The 15,488-nt window shown below is 49.6% G+C and overlaps 7 protein-coding genes across 7 annotated transcripts; 3 read left to right on the top strand and 4 right to left on the bottom strand.

Annotated features, from left to right (window-relative positions):
- Positions 1 to 9: 9 nt before the first annotated feature.
- N7482_000993 (Zn(II)2Cys6 transcription factor) lies at positions 10 to 2,072 on the bottom strand (the record flags this gene model as incomplete). The annotated part of the gene is made up of 4 exons (XM_056683118.1): positions 10 to 988; positions 1,098 to 1,739; positions 1,789 to 1,898; positions 1,947 to 2,072. 4 exons carry the CDS (start codon positions 2,070 to 2,072, stop codon positions 10 to 12), a joined length of 1,857 nt encoding a protein of 618 aa, XP_056546724.1.
- Positions 2,073 to 2,693: 621 nt separating this feature from the next.
- Positions 2,694 to 4,386, top strand: N7482_000992 (uncharacterized protein; the record flags this gene model as incomplete). The annotated part of the gene is made up of 6 exons (XM_056683117.1): positions 2,694 to 2,784; positions 2,834 to 3,118; positions 3,184 to 3,456; positions 3,517 to 3,643; positions 3,694 to 3,835; positions 3,877 to 4,386. Coding segments are annotated over 6 exons (1,428 nt in total), but the record flags the coding sequence as incomplete, so codon positions are not given.
- A 158-nt stretch (positions 4,387 to 4,544) lies between these two features.
- Positions 4,545 to 6,526, bottom strand: N7482_000991 (CoA-transferase family III; the record flags this gene model as incomplete). The annotated part of the gene is made up of 6 exons (XM_056683116.1): positions 4,545 to 4,904; positions 4,958 to 5,036; positions 5,085 to 5,167; positions 5,228 to 5,946; positions 5,998 to 6,203; positions 6,258 to 6,526. The coding sequence occupies 6 exons, from the start codon at positions 6,524 to 6,526 to the stop codon at positions 4,545 to 4,547; spliced, it is 1,716 nt and encodes a 571-aa protein (XP_056546722.1).
- A 1,169-nt stretch (positions 6,527 to 7,695) lies between these two features.
- On the top strand, positions 7,696 to 9,702 carry N7482_000990 (trichothecene efflux pump; the record flags this gene model as incomplete). Its single annotated transcript, XM_056683115.1, has 5 exons — positions 7,696 to 7,908; positions 7,971 to 8,271; positions 8,331 to 8,440; positions 8,498 to 8,919; positions 8,979 to 9,702. 5 exons carry the CDS (start codon positions 7,696 to 7,698, stop codon positions 9,700 to 9,702), a joined length of 1,770 nt encoding a protein of 589 aa, XP_056546721.1.
- Positions 9,703 to 9,971: 269 nt separating this feature from the next.
- On the bottom strand, positions 9,972 to 11,407 carry N7482_000989 (endonuclease/exonuclease/phosphatase family protein; the record flags this gene model as incomplete). Its single annotated transcript, XM_056683114.1, has 3 exons — positions 9,972 to 10,839; positions 10,894 to 11,150; positions 11,198 to 11,407. The coding sequence occupies 3 exons, from the start codon at positions 11,405 to 11,407 to the stop codon at positions 9,972 to 9,974; spliced, it is 1,335 nt and encodes a 444-aa protein (XP_056546720.1).
- A 1,837-nt stretch (positions 11,408 to 13,244) lies between these two features.
- Positions 13,245 to 14,039, bottom strand: N7482_000988 (uncharacterized protein; the record flags this gene model as incomplete). Its single annotated transcript, XM_056683113.1, has 1 exon — positions 13,245 to 14,039. The coding sequence occupies one exon, from the start codon at positions 14,037 to 14,039 to the stop codon at positions 13,245 to 13,247; it is 795 nt and encodes a 264-aa protein (XP_056546719.1).
- A 657-nt stretch (positions 14,040 to 14,696) lies between these two features.
- N7482_000987 (NADPH-dependent FMN reductase) lies at positions 14,697 to 15,374 on the top strand (the record flags this gene model as incomplete). Its single annotated transcript, XM_056683112.1, has 1 exon — positions 14,697 to 15,374. One exon carries the CDS (start codon positions 14,697 to 14,699, stop codon positions 15,372 to 15,374), a length of 678 nt encoding a protein of 225 aa, XP_056546718.1.
- Between the last annotated feature and the right edge of the window lie 114 nt (positions 15,375 to 15,488).

Genomic DNA, 15,488 nt, shown 5'->3' with positions numbered 1-15,488 from the left:
TCTAACCGATCATATGGAACGCCCAGGGCCTATTGATGTATTATAATGAAGCCACCAGTCATCTATGTCAGGGAAGTTAGTCTGAAAATCAAAGCTTGCCATGTTTTCCATCCAGCTCAGTTCGAGGTGGGTGGGTGGTTCCATTGCCGGCGATGCATGGTAGACTGCTTCTTGTGTTGTCTGGACGGGAACTTGAAATCTAAGCAGCAGCCTTTCAAGTCCCTCAGTTATGACGACAAGTAGATGTTGTCGGTGCATCGACTGAGTGATCTCGCGCAAAGCAGCGACCGTTTGCGTCACAAGGGAAAGGATTTTGGCAGTGTCGATTCTAATCACGCTCGCATACTTGGTAGCCACCTTGAGGAGGAAGACGACCGCAAATGCGAGCATCGTGTTAAAATATAATGGGAGACCATTCATGAACGATCGGAACTCTGCGTCCGAGACAATGACTCGAAGAATCGACATGGCCGATAGGACACCAGTATTGGCAATTTCTTCTAACGCGGGCGAGAAGTACCGCGTGGCATTTTCCCCCGCGGGTAAGCCGCGGAATGTATGAGAGCAGAGGTAGAGCTTCGCAAAATGGAAGTGGAAACCAACGCCCTTTTGCGGGTAGTTTCCAACCCTCCTGTTCTCGCGAAAGCTCTCATTCCAATCGGAAAACCACGTATCCAAGGCGATGGCGTATCGCCGAAGCTGGGGGATTGTCTCGGAGGCAAGGGCGGTGTCCACGTCCACGCCAAATGTGTCAAAGACTTGACCGAGGATTGACCATTCCTTCACTTGACTGATCAGTCTGGCGTCATCCTCGGTCGCATTCCTAGTCTCCAGAAGCCGACTTGCCGAGTCGATGATGAAACCTTCGCGAGACATAGGAGGTCGACCGTATGCCACGGAAAAATGATGGTCGCACACGTAGACAAGGTAGTAAAGCCGCGCCTGGATATAGCCTTCTCGGTCACCCTTGAGGGCTTTGTAGATCCCGCTATGGAGATTTATGTCCGAGGCAAGCCGGACGGCTAGGTCAGTTAGAATTAGTCTTGTTCATTCCTAACGTAGCTTTGACGATCATACCGTTTCCGATGAGTGCCCACGAAAGCTCATGTAACCAAAAGGCACCAATGCATAGTCCCCGAATGTCATCTTCATTGGCATGCCTGGAGAACATTTGCGTGGCCACCAGGTCCTTGTATTCTGCATAGCATGTATCGAATAAGTGACCCAAAGATGGGGAGTGCAGAGCCCCAACTGTGCAAACCGCTGCCGTCAAGAGCGGTGACGCGATTCGTACTGAGTCCAGGCTGATGTGGTCCCCAAGTATGCGATACAAGAAGTGATCTAACCGCAAGTGATATGTATCGAACAGGGCCAACGCTTGCCGTAATGTGATTATCCCGGTTGATATCAGGTCAGGACGCCGAGATTGTGGTAGACTGTGCATTGCTGCTTTTATACTTTCTGAAAGACAAGATGCCGGTATTGATGCTGGACCACCCCGAGGGTCCATGATCACCTCCCAAGTCTGGGTTTCCTCCTGGTCATCTTTCGATTGAGGCTCTGGGCTAGGCGACGGGTGCTCTGCACTGGTCATCTCCACTACCGGCGGGCTCATGGACTCTGGTGCTTCCTCTGGCCGTGCTTGGTTTAAATCGAGATCGGAGAGGTCGACTTTGGATGCGATCTTCGCAATGGCATCTTCAAGTCGCTTAATTTTTCGTACAACTGCACCTTTCCATCTATAAATTGTGAGCACGCTATTCCGCTTAGGATAATCAAGATTCTCACGTCACATCTTCTTCTAGTAGTGTTTGCAGACTCCGGTTCACAGTGCATGGCAGACCTCGCTTCTTGCACCGTGAACATGGTGCCTGTCCCTCTCGCATATGGCATTTAACCTGATGTACCCATTAGTAACCTTCAGATTGCACTGTTATCAGGGATACCACCTTCTGTTTGCGACATGCCACGCATGCTGTGATCTTCCGAGTAATGTCTGGCGGCTTACTATCACCAAATGATTCACGCAAGGCGCTGACTGCCGGTGGCGAGGGAAGCGATATATCCTCCATAGCGCAACACGACGCAGGCACGATCCACTCCCTCAGTGGTCGCGCGCCTTGAATCTGACCCGACCTGCGGCTAGCGGCAACCCGTCAGTCCGACGATCTAGTAAGAACGCACCAACCAGAACAGGCACAAGCGGAAATTAGCTTTAGGCCAGGATCTAGGCTCTGGGGGTGCTTGACAGGTGATAGTCGGACCAGAAGCACCGCAGGACTTCGTACCGAAGATATAGCGTGAGGCGGATTGTAGCCGAGCGCACGTGGCGGCGGAAGAGAACGGTGACTGGCTTCTCCACATGCCGGAGTGTGCCTGCAAAATTTGGCCCGCGCGTCGTGAGAGCCTCGTGGAGACTGTCGCACTGCTCATTGCTTCCTCGCCAACCACCAGATCAATGGTATATTCGTTGATTGCTCGGAGCTGATACTCGCCACCGGCCTTGCTCGCGGTACTTCTCGCCGAAAACTCGTGCATTGACTTCAACAGACCCCTCTACTGGCTGCGGATTATAAAACCGAACCAGCGCAAAATTTACTATATCGAAACCCGAGATGCCTCGCAGCGCTTTCCCAGCCATTCCAGTTAACGCGAATAGTATTCTGCTTGCTTAGTCGTTTTTCCGATCTAAAATGGCCTCTCTGGGTGCGAAGCTGCGCTTCCTGATCACTGCGGGAGTCGGGTTCTTCGCTGATGGCTATCTCAACTTGACAATTGGACTTGGTATGTAACTATCTAGGCTCTTAGACCTGTCTCTCACGCAGCTTCATAGTGGTTCCAATTCTGGGATACCTATACTTCCAAGATGGCAAGGTCTCGGCAGTCGACAGTGATACGATCAAAGGCGGCCTCAGTCTGGGCATGGTGGCTGGCCAGCTCATCTTTGGCGTATTAAGTGATGTCTGGGGCCGCCATACTATTTACGGCAACGAGTTGCTTCTGACGATTTTCGGGACGCTGATGGTCATCTTGCTGCCATGGAAGAACATGAGTCCCCGGTCAGTAACTGCCTGGGTGACGGTCTTCCGCGTAGTAACTGGTGTTGGAATTGGAGCAGGTAAGAATTAGCATGTTTTGAAGGTCTTGAGACTCATGGCAATCTACCATATTAAACATCTCTAGACTATCCCTTGTCCTCTTCGTTGTCAGCAGAAAAGTCGCCCTTTGGGTCTCGGGCCACGCAGGTCTTGACCGTCTTCTCGAACATTGGCCTCGGAAATACTGCTGCTAGTATTGTCTTCTTGATCTTGCTCAAGGCTTTCAAAGGCCCCATCGCAGAAAATCAAAATCACCTTGAATGGGTGTGGCGACTTCTCCTGGGAATCGGCATTATTCCTGCTGCGTTCACCCTCTACGCCCGGCTGACCATTACGGAGACTTTACCATACAAGCAATGTCAGTCTCATATCGGCAGAACATAATTTTATCTATGGAAAATCCACTAATTCGGTATAGATGTCTGCGATGAGACCACTGGACAGAAACGCGGCTTCAAAGAACAGTGGAAAGACTTTCGCGAATACTTCAGCGTACTGAAGCATGCCAAGGTCCTCTTTGCAACGGCCACTGCTTGGTTCCTCTTGTAGGTTGAGGCAATTGCCGCAGATCAATGGACTCGCTAATAATAAATAGCGATATCGCTTATTATGGAATCAACCTCAACCAAAGCATCGTCTTAGCCAGAATTGGCTATGCCAAAGGGGCCACTCCTTGGCAGACTCTATACAACACTGCTGTTGGCAATATCATCATCCAGGCTGCTGCAAGTCTTTCTGTTCTCTTTCTGTGTTGCTTCCTGGCTAATGACATGTACAGGGTTATCTCCCCGGTTTCTACGTCGGCATTTTCCTTCCCGACCGCATCGGACGTGTCCGCCAACAGTTTTGGTCCTGCATTGGAGTCAGCATACTTTACGCTATCTGGGCCGGAATCAGTACTTCCAGTGCCCACACTCCTACAGCTGGTCTCATGGTCATCTTTGCACTTTCTCAATTTGTGTTGACCGTTGGTCCCAACTGCACCACATTCCTCATTCCTGCCGAGGTCTTCCCGACCCGAGTCCGAGGCACCGCCCACGGTATCTCCGCCGCGGCGGGTAAATGTGGAGCCATTCTCACTTCCTTTGCCTTCGGCACGGTCACGGATGCGATCAGTCTTGAAGGCGTCTTGGGTCTTTTTTCTGGGCTCATGCTTCTTACGGCCTTGGTCACGCTGATGATCCCTGAAAGTAACAATCACACCCTCGAGGGCATCGAGAGAGGCGCACTGTATGGAGAGGATAGTGGCACAAACGGTACCGATTCCCCCAATAGCAGTGTCACCCAGGTATATGTTAGCGGATCTGGGGATGGGCTGCTTAATAAAGTGATTTAGCTGGAAACGATGAAGACGTCTTATAATTAGGTTAAGTGATTCTACGCGACCAGTTCTATAGGTAGCAAAAATCAATCCTTGCTATCGTACAATCACCCCATTTTCCAACTTTACCGAACAATCTCTGTGGTCAGATCGTCTGGCCAAACTGGTTTATCAATGCCATTGCCACGGCTCCCTACATTGTATTTTAACTCGACCGCGCCGCCTTCAAACTGTGCGATGGGTTTAACTTGAATGAACGTTGCACCGACCGCGCCTGACCTACGAGGCTCGAAGAACTCTGGCTTTAGAAGCGTCGCTGCATCGTATCGGTACAGAAGCTCCAGCATCGATGGTAGCAGGTGTGCTAACGGACTGTAGTGGCGAAAAATAGGGGAGCCGTGGCGTTCCCAGAGCTCTTTCCAGATCTCATCTGGATAGGTACCGCACGACCGGACTAACCATTGAGAATAGTAGTTTAAGGCGACCTGTTAGCGTTCAGTCAGCTAAGCTCGATGCAAGCCCTAAGTGGTTCCAATACATCAACAGCATAGTTTCCTCCTTTGCCCGCCCTTCGTATGAGGGCATCCAGGACCGCAGTGCTTCCCACGACTCCAGTACTATATCATGTCAGTGGCATGAAAGATAAAAGTTGAAATCGAGCGTACCAATAATCAGAGTTGGGGAAAATCGGAGTCACTGCTTCATCAAGGCCCATAGCCCGCCCATAAGATAAAGAGACACCGCAGTTCTAAAAGGTGCATATCAGCAACTGTCCCTCTATGTGGTTCAAACTTCATGCAACTCATACTGCATCGCTAATCTGCTGCCAACCACTCCGGTGGCTCCAGGGCCCATGCCACCCGTAGCAGTTCTCGCGGAGATGAATGATTCCATACCCACGACCTTTGACCAATTCAAAGATATCTTGGCGACCGAAACCTAGACGGTCCATGACACCAGGGCGGTATCCATCAACCACGACATCAGCCTCCAAGATCAGCTGGCGTAACGTCTCTCGGTCTCCTTCATCTTTCAGATGCAGCGAGGCATTCCATTTGCCCCAGTTCAAATCTTGGTGAAGAATAGAAATATCTGTGATATAAGGGGAGGTAATGCGCATTACACTTGCACCCATCTCCGCCAAGCTGCGGGTAATGGAAGGTGCTGCAATGACGCGGGTAAGGTCAACAACCTTCAACCCAGCGAGTGGGCGCTTGGGGGATGAAGGAAGGCTGGGATTGTCTTGCCACCAGGTAGCAGGTTGAGATGAATTTGGATCTCTCTCGATTTCGTATAACCCAATATGTTGATTTGCCTGACCATGCTTGCTGGCAAAGTACTCTTCTGCGGTCCAAGCAGTTGAACCAGCCTGTTTGAAGTTCTCGTTAAGTAGTTCATCTATATTGGCAGATTCATGCCTATAGACAGCATGTTCGAATTTTCGAATCACAGACTCGGTCGTATCATTAGGGCTATCGTCTGCAGACAGACCGAGAGCCATCAACGTTGGATCGGGATTCATGCCTCCTAGCATAGTTTGAGTAACGATAATTTTGAATCTGCGAAAGTTCGACCTACCATGAATATGATAATAGCGGCCATCCTTTGTCTTGTAGATATTAGTCGCCAGCCCCCGATGCAAGCTGGAGAGGCTGCCATACTTGTCCTCGTTAGGGAAAAGTTCCATCGCACCTCCCTGTAACGGACTAAAAGCCACGGGCTTGCCATCGGGTCCGATCAACTTCGTAAGCACTGGTGACATGAAAAATAGGCTCGCATGATCCCTGTGCGTGAATTATTAGTATTTGTCTGCCCAAGAATCTCATGCGTTGACTTACGTGTTTATGGTCGCTTTAACGGGTGCGATTTCATATTTGCGCGTCAAGAGCAAATTGAGCATTGTCGCCTCCAAAGCCTTCAAGGCGGAGATGCTCTCAGCAAGCCTCCAATTTATGGGAATGCTTGGCTTCGAGGCACCCGTGAACTGAATATTACGCGCAAGTGCCTTTAGCTCGGGAGGAAGATGAGACATCAAGTTATTGTCCAGTATCCCATCTTCAAGCAGCCGCTGTGCTGCCTGAGGCACCGAATAGTCGGGCGGCTGCATCTTTGGGAAATTTTAAGGTGCAATCTATCCGAGAGGCAGAAAGTAGCTATTTAGTTCAAGGTTTAGCTAGCTGTAAAGTTGATGTACTTTTGAAATTTTCAGAGTCGTATATGATGTGAGCTTGTTATTGGGTGGTGATGTCATGACTTGGTGAAGTGTTGCGATCATGCAAATCGTGCTACTTCTGAGCTTCCATAAATTTTCAGATGGGCAGAATGGCGCTTGGCAATATTCAAAGCGATCCATCTGTATTTAGTATGGTGGGAGATCTTTTCAAATCAGAAAATCAAAAAAGATTGGGGTTCGGGGAAACCCCTCTTTCTAAGTAGATCTGCAAGTGGTGGGGCGGGGGGAAATCTCTCACCCGACGTATATCTCGGGCCGCAATATACTCGTATAGCCAATGAGTTTAAATTAAGGTACTAGCATGATGTTGTAGATTACCAGGAGTAGTATGCCCAGGTCAAGGCCGCTCTATTTTGGGGATGAAGCTCCCCAAAGGAATTCGTGTCAAGTCAAGGATAAAAGCCGTGGGATAGCCAAGTCCCGGACTCAGTAAGCTTCAAGTCCATACTCACTTGATAAAACGTAAAGAGCCTACGGAAATTAAGTTCTCATCTTGTACTTGCTCAGCATATTATCTGTGATCCTTTTCTGAAGCCTTGGGCCTTGCACGCCCGACCATCTCGTTCGTGGGGAAGATCTGACCGGTCTCTGCAGAACGCGTTCCCAGAACATTAGAGTTCAAGGACGTCAACGACATAGATAAGAATTTCATGTCGTAGCAGGCTAGACACGTATAGCGTAGTATGAATTCATGACGAATAAGATCAAGTGGAATCAAAATCAGATGAAAAGATTGATTGGTGGAAAAAAAACAAGGGGGTCACGTATTAGGCACGACCCATACGGGCGCGCCACTGCCCGTACGACAGAAACTCGGCGATCCTAAAACTCATGTTCATGAGTAATCCAAATTTCCATACCAAAACATAAGGCATGCATGCAGTCTCCAGTGTGACCTATCACTTGCTAGCGTGTGTTATCGCTCCAAGTATCGGCATTGCATAAATAAGACATTTCGTTTCCCCCTCGTTGATTACTGGGTCCTTTCTTACTGACTCCCTCGCAATTATCAGTTTCGATTGGCCCCATACTCTCCATGCACAATGCCTTCTACGGCCCAACACAGCGACCAGGGACCTGATAACAAAGACGATGTCGTTGAACAGTTCGACAATGTGGACAACCCAGAGGAAAAGAACTTGTGCTACGAAGAGAATGAAGAGCCGGCGCTACATGCGCGGACTTATTTCGCCTTGGCTGCCATGTTTTTCTTGAACCTCGTCCAGGTGTTTGGGCTTCTAGGTCCCCCAGCTGCGGTAATTGGGCCCCTCCACCAAACAATATCACAAGCATTTGAAATTCATGCCGTTTTTTCCAGCTGCCCTATATCGAGAAGGACCTCAACAATACTATCGCAGGCTCATGGGTTCCCAACTCCTTATCACTAGTTCAAGCCGTGCTCTCTCCTCTCCTCTCGTCTCTCTCAGACACATTCCAGGCCAGGAAGGCATTTCTGGTCGGCCCAGCTATTATCTCTTTTATTGGCAGTGCAATTGCACCCGGATCAACTAATATATATCGGCTCATTGCGGCACAGGTGCTGATTGGATTCGGGTTTGCGACCGTTCCACTGGCATACTGCGTACCAAGTGATATTTTACCCAGACGATGGAGGGCCAGTTAGTTCCCCTTACAAACCCCATGACAGTTTTATCCACTTTTATTCACAACATTTCAGTGGCCCAAGCGTGCATCAACATTGCTGGATCAGTGGGTGCCTGCGCAGGGCCCCTGATCATCGGTTCGCTGACCAGAGCGAACCCTCACACCGGGTGGAGAAATTATTATGTATGTTCCCTTCTCAGCCTTCCACCCGAGCTAATGGATCTGACAGTTATATTTTAGTGGATCCAAATGGCCCTTTGGGGAGTGACAGCGATCGGACTTTTTGTGGGCTACCGACCCCCGAAGAGGCATACTCGATTAGATCATCTGTCGTTCTGGCAGAAGCTGGGCCGGGTGGACCTTTTAGGATTTTTCCTTCTCACTGCTGGGTTGACCATTTTTCTGACCGGACTCAACCTTGGAGGCGGTCTATACACATGGTCCAGTGGGCCAGTTTTGGCCACTTTGATCGTAGGTATACTAACTCTGGTCGCCTTCGGAATCTACGAGTGGAAGTTCACCAGAACCGGAATTCTACACCACGATCTCTTCCACGGGGGCAAAGTCGGAAATAGTGCAGGCCATACTTTTGCTATCTGCATTGTGCTCATATTCATTGAGGCGATTATGCTGTTTCCCTTCGTGATATTCTACCCGGTCTTGTGAGTCCTATATTCCAGCGCGAGATCGATTTGTCAAAATATTAATTTTCACGTTGCAGAACGACGATATTATTCGAAACAGATCCATTCCTAATGGCAGTCCGGCAACTACCCTACTGGATCGCTGCAGCAATGAGCACGGTGATCTATGGCTATTACAGTGTTAAGTTCAAGACCATTCGTGCGCCCATGCTGGTTGGTTTTATTATTTTTACTTCCGGGCTTGTTGGCATGTCTACTATTCAACCCGACAATAACTCTTCCGCCATTGTCTTCCTTGCTTTGTCCGGACTCGGCTTTGGTGCGCCTTTGATTTTGGTCATTGCAGGAGTTCAGCTCTCAACGCCACACCATCTAATCGCAACCGCAACCGCAGCGACGGCTTGCTCTCGCGCCATAGCTGCTTCTGTCTTCACCGCTATCTACTATGCCGCATCAAACGCACGCCTTGAGAATTACATCCCTCAGTACATTTCCAAGGCAGCTTTGCAGGCGGGACTCCCACAATCTTCCGTTAATGCTTTCGTGGAAGCGCTGTCATCGAACGATGATGCATCTCTGAAAAATATATCCGGTATCACTTCCGAGATTATCAGTTCTGGAGTCAGTGCCCTGAGACAAGCCTATGCTGATGGACTGCGGGTTGTTTTTATCATCGCCGTACCCTTTGGTGTCATTGCCTGCGTTGCCAGTCTGTACTTGGGGGATTTAAAGAAGGCCATGAACTATGGAGTGGACGCACCAATCGAGAATCTGCATGCTAAGCGTCGCGCCCAAACCTGATTGAGATTATTGAGCAATAGCTAGTGATAGACCTTATCTAGGCGTGACTTTCTTTACGCTACGTGGTCGGACTACAATACGATCTTGAAATGAGGGTCCGGATATCATCAGTCAAAGGCCCTTACCCATTATAGCCATTGGGGCTATGTCGAACAGAGATCCTGAAAGGGATTGTAGAGTTACATAATTGCAAATAATTGTGAAATATCACTCTCTATGGTCAAACATTTCCCCTCAATCAAGATTTTGTACAATGTCGTATGTGAGGCCTATGACGCCTGGAATGCGTAGATAAGAGCCAACTGATCCATCTCATCGCCATCCTGTCCCATGAATCCCACAACTCCGTAACCGTCATCAGCAGTATAAGTGGTGCAACTATCCGTTACCGTGCCTGCTTCCAAGGTGTTCCCCGCGCTTGTAGTAGCCTTGATATAGAAATTTCGAGTCTGGTCATTATATTGGCCAGTGCAAATCTTGGTGGCTGTCCAGTACTCATCAGTCCCGAGGGTTAGTGTCACTTCCGTACCACCGGTTCCTCCGTGGCTGAAAGAAGTCCCGTCGGAGAGTTGCAGTGCAACAGCATCAAGACGACTAGCGCCACGGAAGGTGAGCACCGAAGCCACCGGCGACGACGGAACGTTAGGCAGATCGTTAAACCACGTTCCGTGCGGGCCACCCGAAAATTCACTCTGTCGGAGGGAGCTCGACATAGTCCAGGTAAAGTTGACGAGTACTGGGTTATGATCCGACAGAACATCACCCAGGTATGCAGAGTCGGTGTTGAGGAAGCGTTCACCATCGTAGTAAAAGCCATCGGCCGACAGGGTGACAATGTCGGATCCCCGATAGAGCACCTTGTCGATGGTCTCACAGGTCTCGATCTCTGACGGGTTGTCACATACGACCGCATCAGCTCCCGCAGTCGGGTAAACGCCGCTCATCTCCAGCTCAACCCAAGCATCATTGAGACGATTCTGAGATTTGAAGACACGGATGCCAGTATCAGCACTTCGAGTGTATCGACTGTTGGTGTCACCCATCACCACCACAGCGTTTCCGATTGACCAGGTGTCAATATAATCCGCCACTTGTTGTAGATTGGCGTTCCGCGCCGTCTCGTCGCCATCCTCCGTGCTTAACAGAAGAGGTCAGGCATTTGTTTTCATGCGCAGTTCAGTGCTTACTTACCCCGCATCGGCGTGAATATTGTAGAAGTCGATGTAAACACCGTCGGATGGATTCCAGCGCATGAGGGTGAACCCCTTTGGAGTAAGACAGTCGCTCCCCGACGCATCAGAGCACGTGGTCCATTTCTCGCGCGTAAAATCAACCCACTCATAATTCGACACGGTATTCAATCCGCTCCCAATACCCGCACCTCCGGACGTGGCCGTCCGGTAGGCATGGTCGTCGGTCGCATAGATATATGCGTGGTAGTTGAAATCCTGTTCCTGTTAACTTGCGCCAGTAGACTGAGTGAAACAAGATTCACCTCCTGCAGATTGATTATATCATAACCATATTCAGCAAAGTAGGTGCCAATTTCCCCGGCGTTCTCAGTCTTCGACCCATTAACATCGTTAGACTGGAGAATTTCCGGGAGCCCTGCAACGTTACAACTCAAAGCAGTAAATTTGCCGCTGGGGGTCGTCGCGCCAGAAGACGCCGCGAAGAGAACACTAAGGATGAGACGAGACCTCATCGTGCAAGTCTGGATCAAGGCAACTTATATTGATTGTTGAGACAGCTCCCAACTTTGCAGGACTTGATCGTCCTTTTATAAGATTAACCTTGCGCAGGCTACATTGACTGGCGCAGATCCGGGAGAGAGGGGGTAACAAGGCAGGGACGATTGCATCGCCATGGGGGTTCGTTTAGAGCTCAAGTAGTTAGTCTACAGCCCATCAGCATACTATTTCACGCCATGGGTTTCACTCGACTCGCGAACACTCCACAACGTGGACAATCCTGCAGATCGTGATTGGGGGGTCAACCGTTAGAACCGATCATGCCATCGCTTTGCCTCAACAGGCGAGATCAAACATTTGATGCGATGGGTATTGCATGATTTCATGATCAAATCTCCCACGTGTCGAGAATCGAGTCTCTGCATGGCTCTTCTTGCCGAGATTAAATGTCTTGGCTTCTAGGCAACTTGTGCCTAAACATGCAAATCCTCCGAAGCTAGCTCCAACTAGATGGCTAGCGTTCTTCAGCCGAACGGATCCGGAGAAATGCATCGGATAGACTTTCGTCTACGGTCGAGTCGGACGCTGTTCCACAGAATGTTCCAAACAACAAGCCTGAGAGAACGCATTACCTCTACCCCATTTCAGAATCTTCATCGTTCCCTCTCATCATAACTCACAGAGTGAGCGATTCCACCCTTGCGCAGACCAGCCGCGTCCCGTCAGACTGGGCCTGACAAGGGTCTGACGTATCTGAAATGAGATCTGCTCGACCTTGACATACGGACCATCGTATCTTAGTAGCTCGAAATGGTTTTTATGCCGCATGTAAGGATACCAACTGAGTATCAGCCTCTTCTTGCCGTGTTGTGGTGTGTTTCGTTCTCTGGTTCACAGGCCATAAAAGCCCTTCCAATACGGCAACAGATCCACACTTGTCTTGGTCAAGGGCAATGAGTTTGCCTTTCATGAAGCGATCGAATTCCGGGGTGCCGCGGGGTGGCAGAAGCGATGGCAGATGAGACTCCTCCGGTAAAACTTTCAGCAGCACATGGATACAAGGAGGTGCAATCATCGGCGATGGTGCTTTGGACGCGGACTGACAAATGTAGATGGATTGCAGGCTTGGCGAGAGAAATTCAAGCCAACAGACGGAGAAAGCCAAAATAGGGTGGGGGAAGATCTTGATGAATACGTCTGGCTCAGTCACATGCACGTACTAGATCGAAGGGAGCGGGCACAGCTTGGCAAATCATGTTTGCCTGCAAACAACACCTGAAGGATCGGATCGCCCCCGCTGTACAGTCGGTAGCGAAATCAGCTTCCGCCTTGTTGATTGCTTTTCGTTTCTCGGGCCCCACTGCCAAGACACTACTTCGAATATTTATTTGACGAGGCCCAATAAAAAACATGCCTAGGAAAGGTTCAATGGGTAAAATTGACATTAATGTTACCGTTTCTATTTTATTTGGCCTTCTTGAAATTTGTCTATTTACATAGATAAGGACGTTCCTCAAGAATAGAGTGGAAGGGCACAGCCCTTCGCTAGTAATATTTTTTGGTGTCATTTTGTTTTCTAGGTCAGTTCATTTGATGCCTAAGCAAATTGGAATAATGTTGGCTGAGGGATCCCGTAAAAGAAATCCTAGACTCCATATTAAGTTGGTGTGGCCCGCTCACGTATATTAAGGCTCTACATATTCTTTCTAAGGCCTGGGAATTCGGAATCCGACATGAATAATTTAAAGGATGAATCATCCACGTGGAAATAAGGACAAATAATTAGATCAATTCGGTTATACTAGTAAAGAAAATCCGATCTGGACGCTAATAACTAGTTCTGGCTTCTTCTCATGTTCGGTCACGTAGAAGTTCCATGATCTTTACTCCGCGATATTTATTTCCTGCGGCAGCCTGAACAACTTTATCAGTGACTTTGATCTCGGCTCCTCGTTGATCAAGTAGAATTTCCATAATCTTTGCTCCGCTAGACTGATTCCCCGCGGCGGCACTGACGACTTCATCAGTAATCTTTATCCCAGCTCCTTCCAGGTTAAGTAGAAGTTTCATGATCCTTGCTCCGCTTGATATATTCCCCGCGGCAGCCTGGACAACTTCTGGGGTGATTTTGATCTCGACTTCTGGTTGGTTAAGTAGGACTTCCATCATCTTTGCTCCATAATATATATCCCCAGCGATAGCAGAAGCAACTTCGTCAGTGATCTTGATCTTAGACCCTCGACTGTTAATCAGAAGTTCCATGATCCTTGCTCCGCAGGATCGATTCCCTGCGGCAGCCTGAACAACTTCGTCGGTGATCTTGATCTCCTCTCGTTGAGCAAGTAGAAGTTTTATGATCCTTATTCCGCAGGATTGATTCCCTACGGCAGCCTGGACAACTTCATCGGTGATCTTGATCTCAGCCCCTCGTTGAGTAAGTAGAAGTTTTAGGATCCTTATTCCGCAGGATTGATTCCCTGCGGCAGCCTGGACAACTTCATCGGTGATCTTGATCTCAGCCCCTCGTTGAGCAAGTAGAAGTTCCATGATCCTTATTCCGCAGGATCGATTCTCTGCGGCAGCCTGAACAACTTCGTCGGTGATCTTAGCACAGACTTCCCGCAACCAGGGTCTGCTGAAAGCCATAGGAGGTCTGCATGGTCGCTGTTTTTCCATAGTTTGAGGTAAAGAAAAAGCTGGGTTCTAGATAAATAACTGTGTAAGTCTTTGTGGAGTGTTACATTACAGAAAAAACTTACCCAAAGGAGGAAGGCATTCAGCGATGATAGATCCATTATTTATCCCCACCTGGAGCCCGTAGTTTGTACCGTTATTTGACATGTTCGCCATAGTGACAGCAACATGCGAGGTCTCTGATTGAATGAAAGAAGTTGAGAGGGGTAAGCAGGAAAATTGGGGCGACCTCAGCCTCCACTTCAGCCTCATGTGACCTAGAAATGTAGAGTATGTACAGGTGGTCGAACATGGCCCGTTCCACGTTGTTCCAATACCAGTTACTGTAATATCCCTAGTGGATTATGTTAATTTATTGGGCTCTGTCAAATGAATCTTTGAGCTAGTCTTGGCAGTGGGGCCCGAGAAAAGAATAGCAATCTACAAGGCGGAAGTTAATTTCGCTGCCAACTATACCTCCGCCGACCCACATGAGCTCAACCAGCCCGCGGATCCGCGGACGTCAGATCCACCCCAAGACAATCTTTCCTGGTAAAAGCTCCCAACCTAACCGTATGACTCCGGCATCTTCCCTTGACTCTTTTCTTGGACCGGCTACATACTCTCACCATGCCACCCAAACGCATCGCCGTCGTCACCAGCAGCACACGCTCCCCGCGCCTCAACCCGACCATCACCCAGTACGTCTATGACGTCCTGACCAGTGACCCAACACTGCCGACGAACAAACCCTCGCCCGCCTCCCCCAGCGCCATCGACACCAACCCACGCCACATCACCTTCACCATCGTCGACCTGGCCAAGCAATCCCTCCCCCTGTACGACGAAGCCGTCATCCCCGCCAGCCTCCCCGCCGACAACCCGACACCACACTACACAAAGCGGCACTCGCGCGCGTGGTCCTCCGTCGTGCGCGGCTACGACGCGTTCATTTTCGTCACGCCGCAGTACAACTGGAGCATTCCGGCCAGTCTAAAGAATGCGCTGGACTATCTGTACCACGAGTGGAAGGGGAAGCCCGCGGGAATTGTGTCGTATGGGTCGCGGGGCGGCGGGAAGGCTGCGGATCATCTGCGGGGGGTGTTGACGGGGCTGAGGATGCGGGTTGTGCGTACGGCGCCTGGCTTGGCTGTGAGGCATACGGGATTGCCTGTGGGTGCGTTGTCGGAGGAGGAGGAGAAGGTGGAGTTGGATGCGCGGGATGTGGCAGGGTGGAAGGAGGCGGGCGTGGAGGGGATGATGAGGAATTTGGGAATGGAGTTGGTGTGCGAGTTGGATAAGGAGTAGCTAGCGAGTAAGGGACTGGGCCTTTTTGGATTGTATATTAATTGGGATGTAGATGTATATAAAACTCTTGCAAACGACCGATGATGAAAGATTATAATTATATGTTCACTTGAT

The sequence above is a fragment of the Penicillium canariense genome (assembly GCF_028826845.1).
Source record: "Penicillium canariense strain IBT 26290 chromosome Unknown utg000001l_segment0_segment0, whole genome shotgun sequence".
NCBI classification, from domain to species: domain Eukaryota; kingdom Fungi; phylum Ascomycota; class Eurotiomycetes; order Eurotiales; family Aspergillaceae; genus Penicillium; species Penicillium canariense.
The sequence above is the reverse complement of the archived record's forward strand: the minus strand, read 5'-3'. Positions and strand labels throughout refer to the sequence as shown.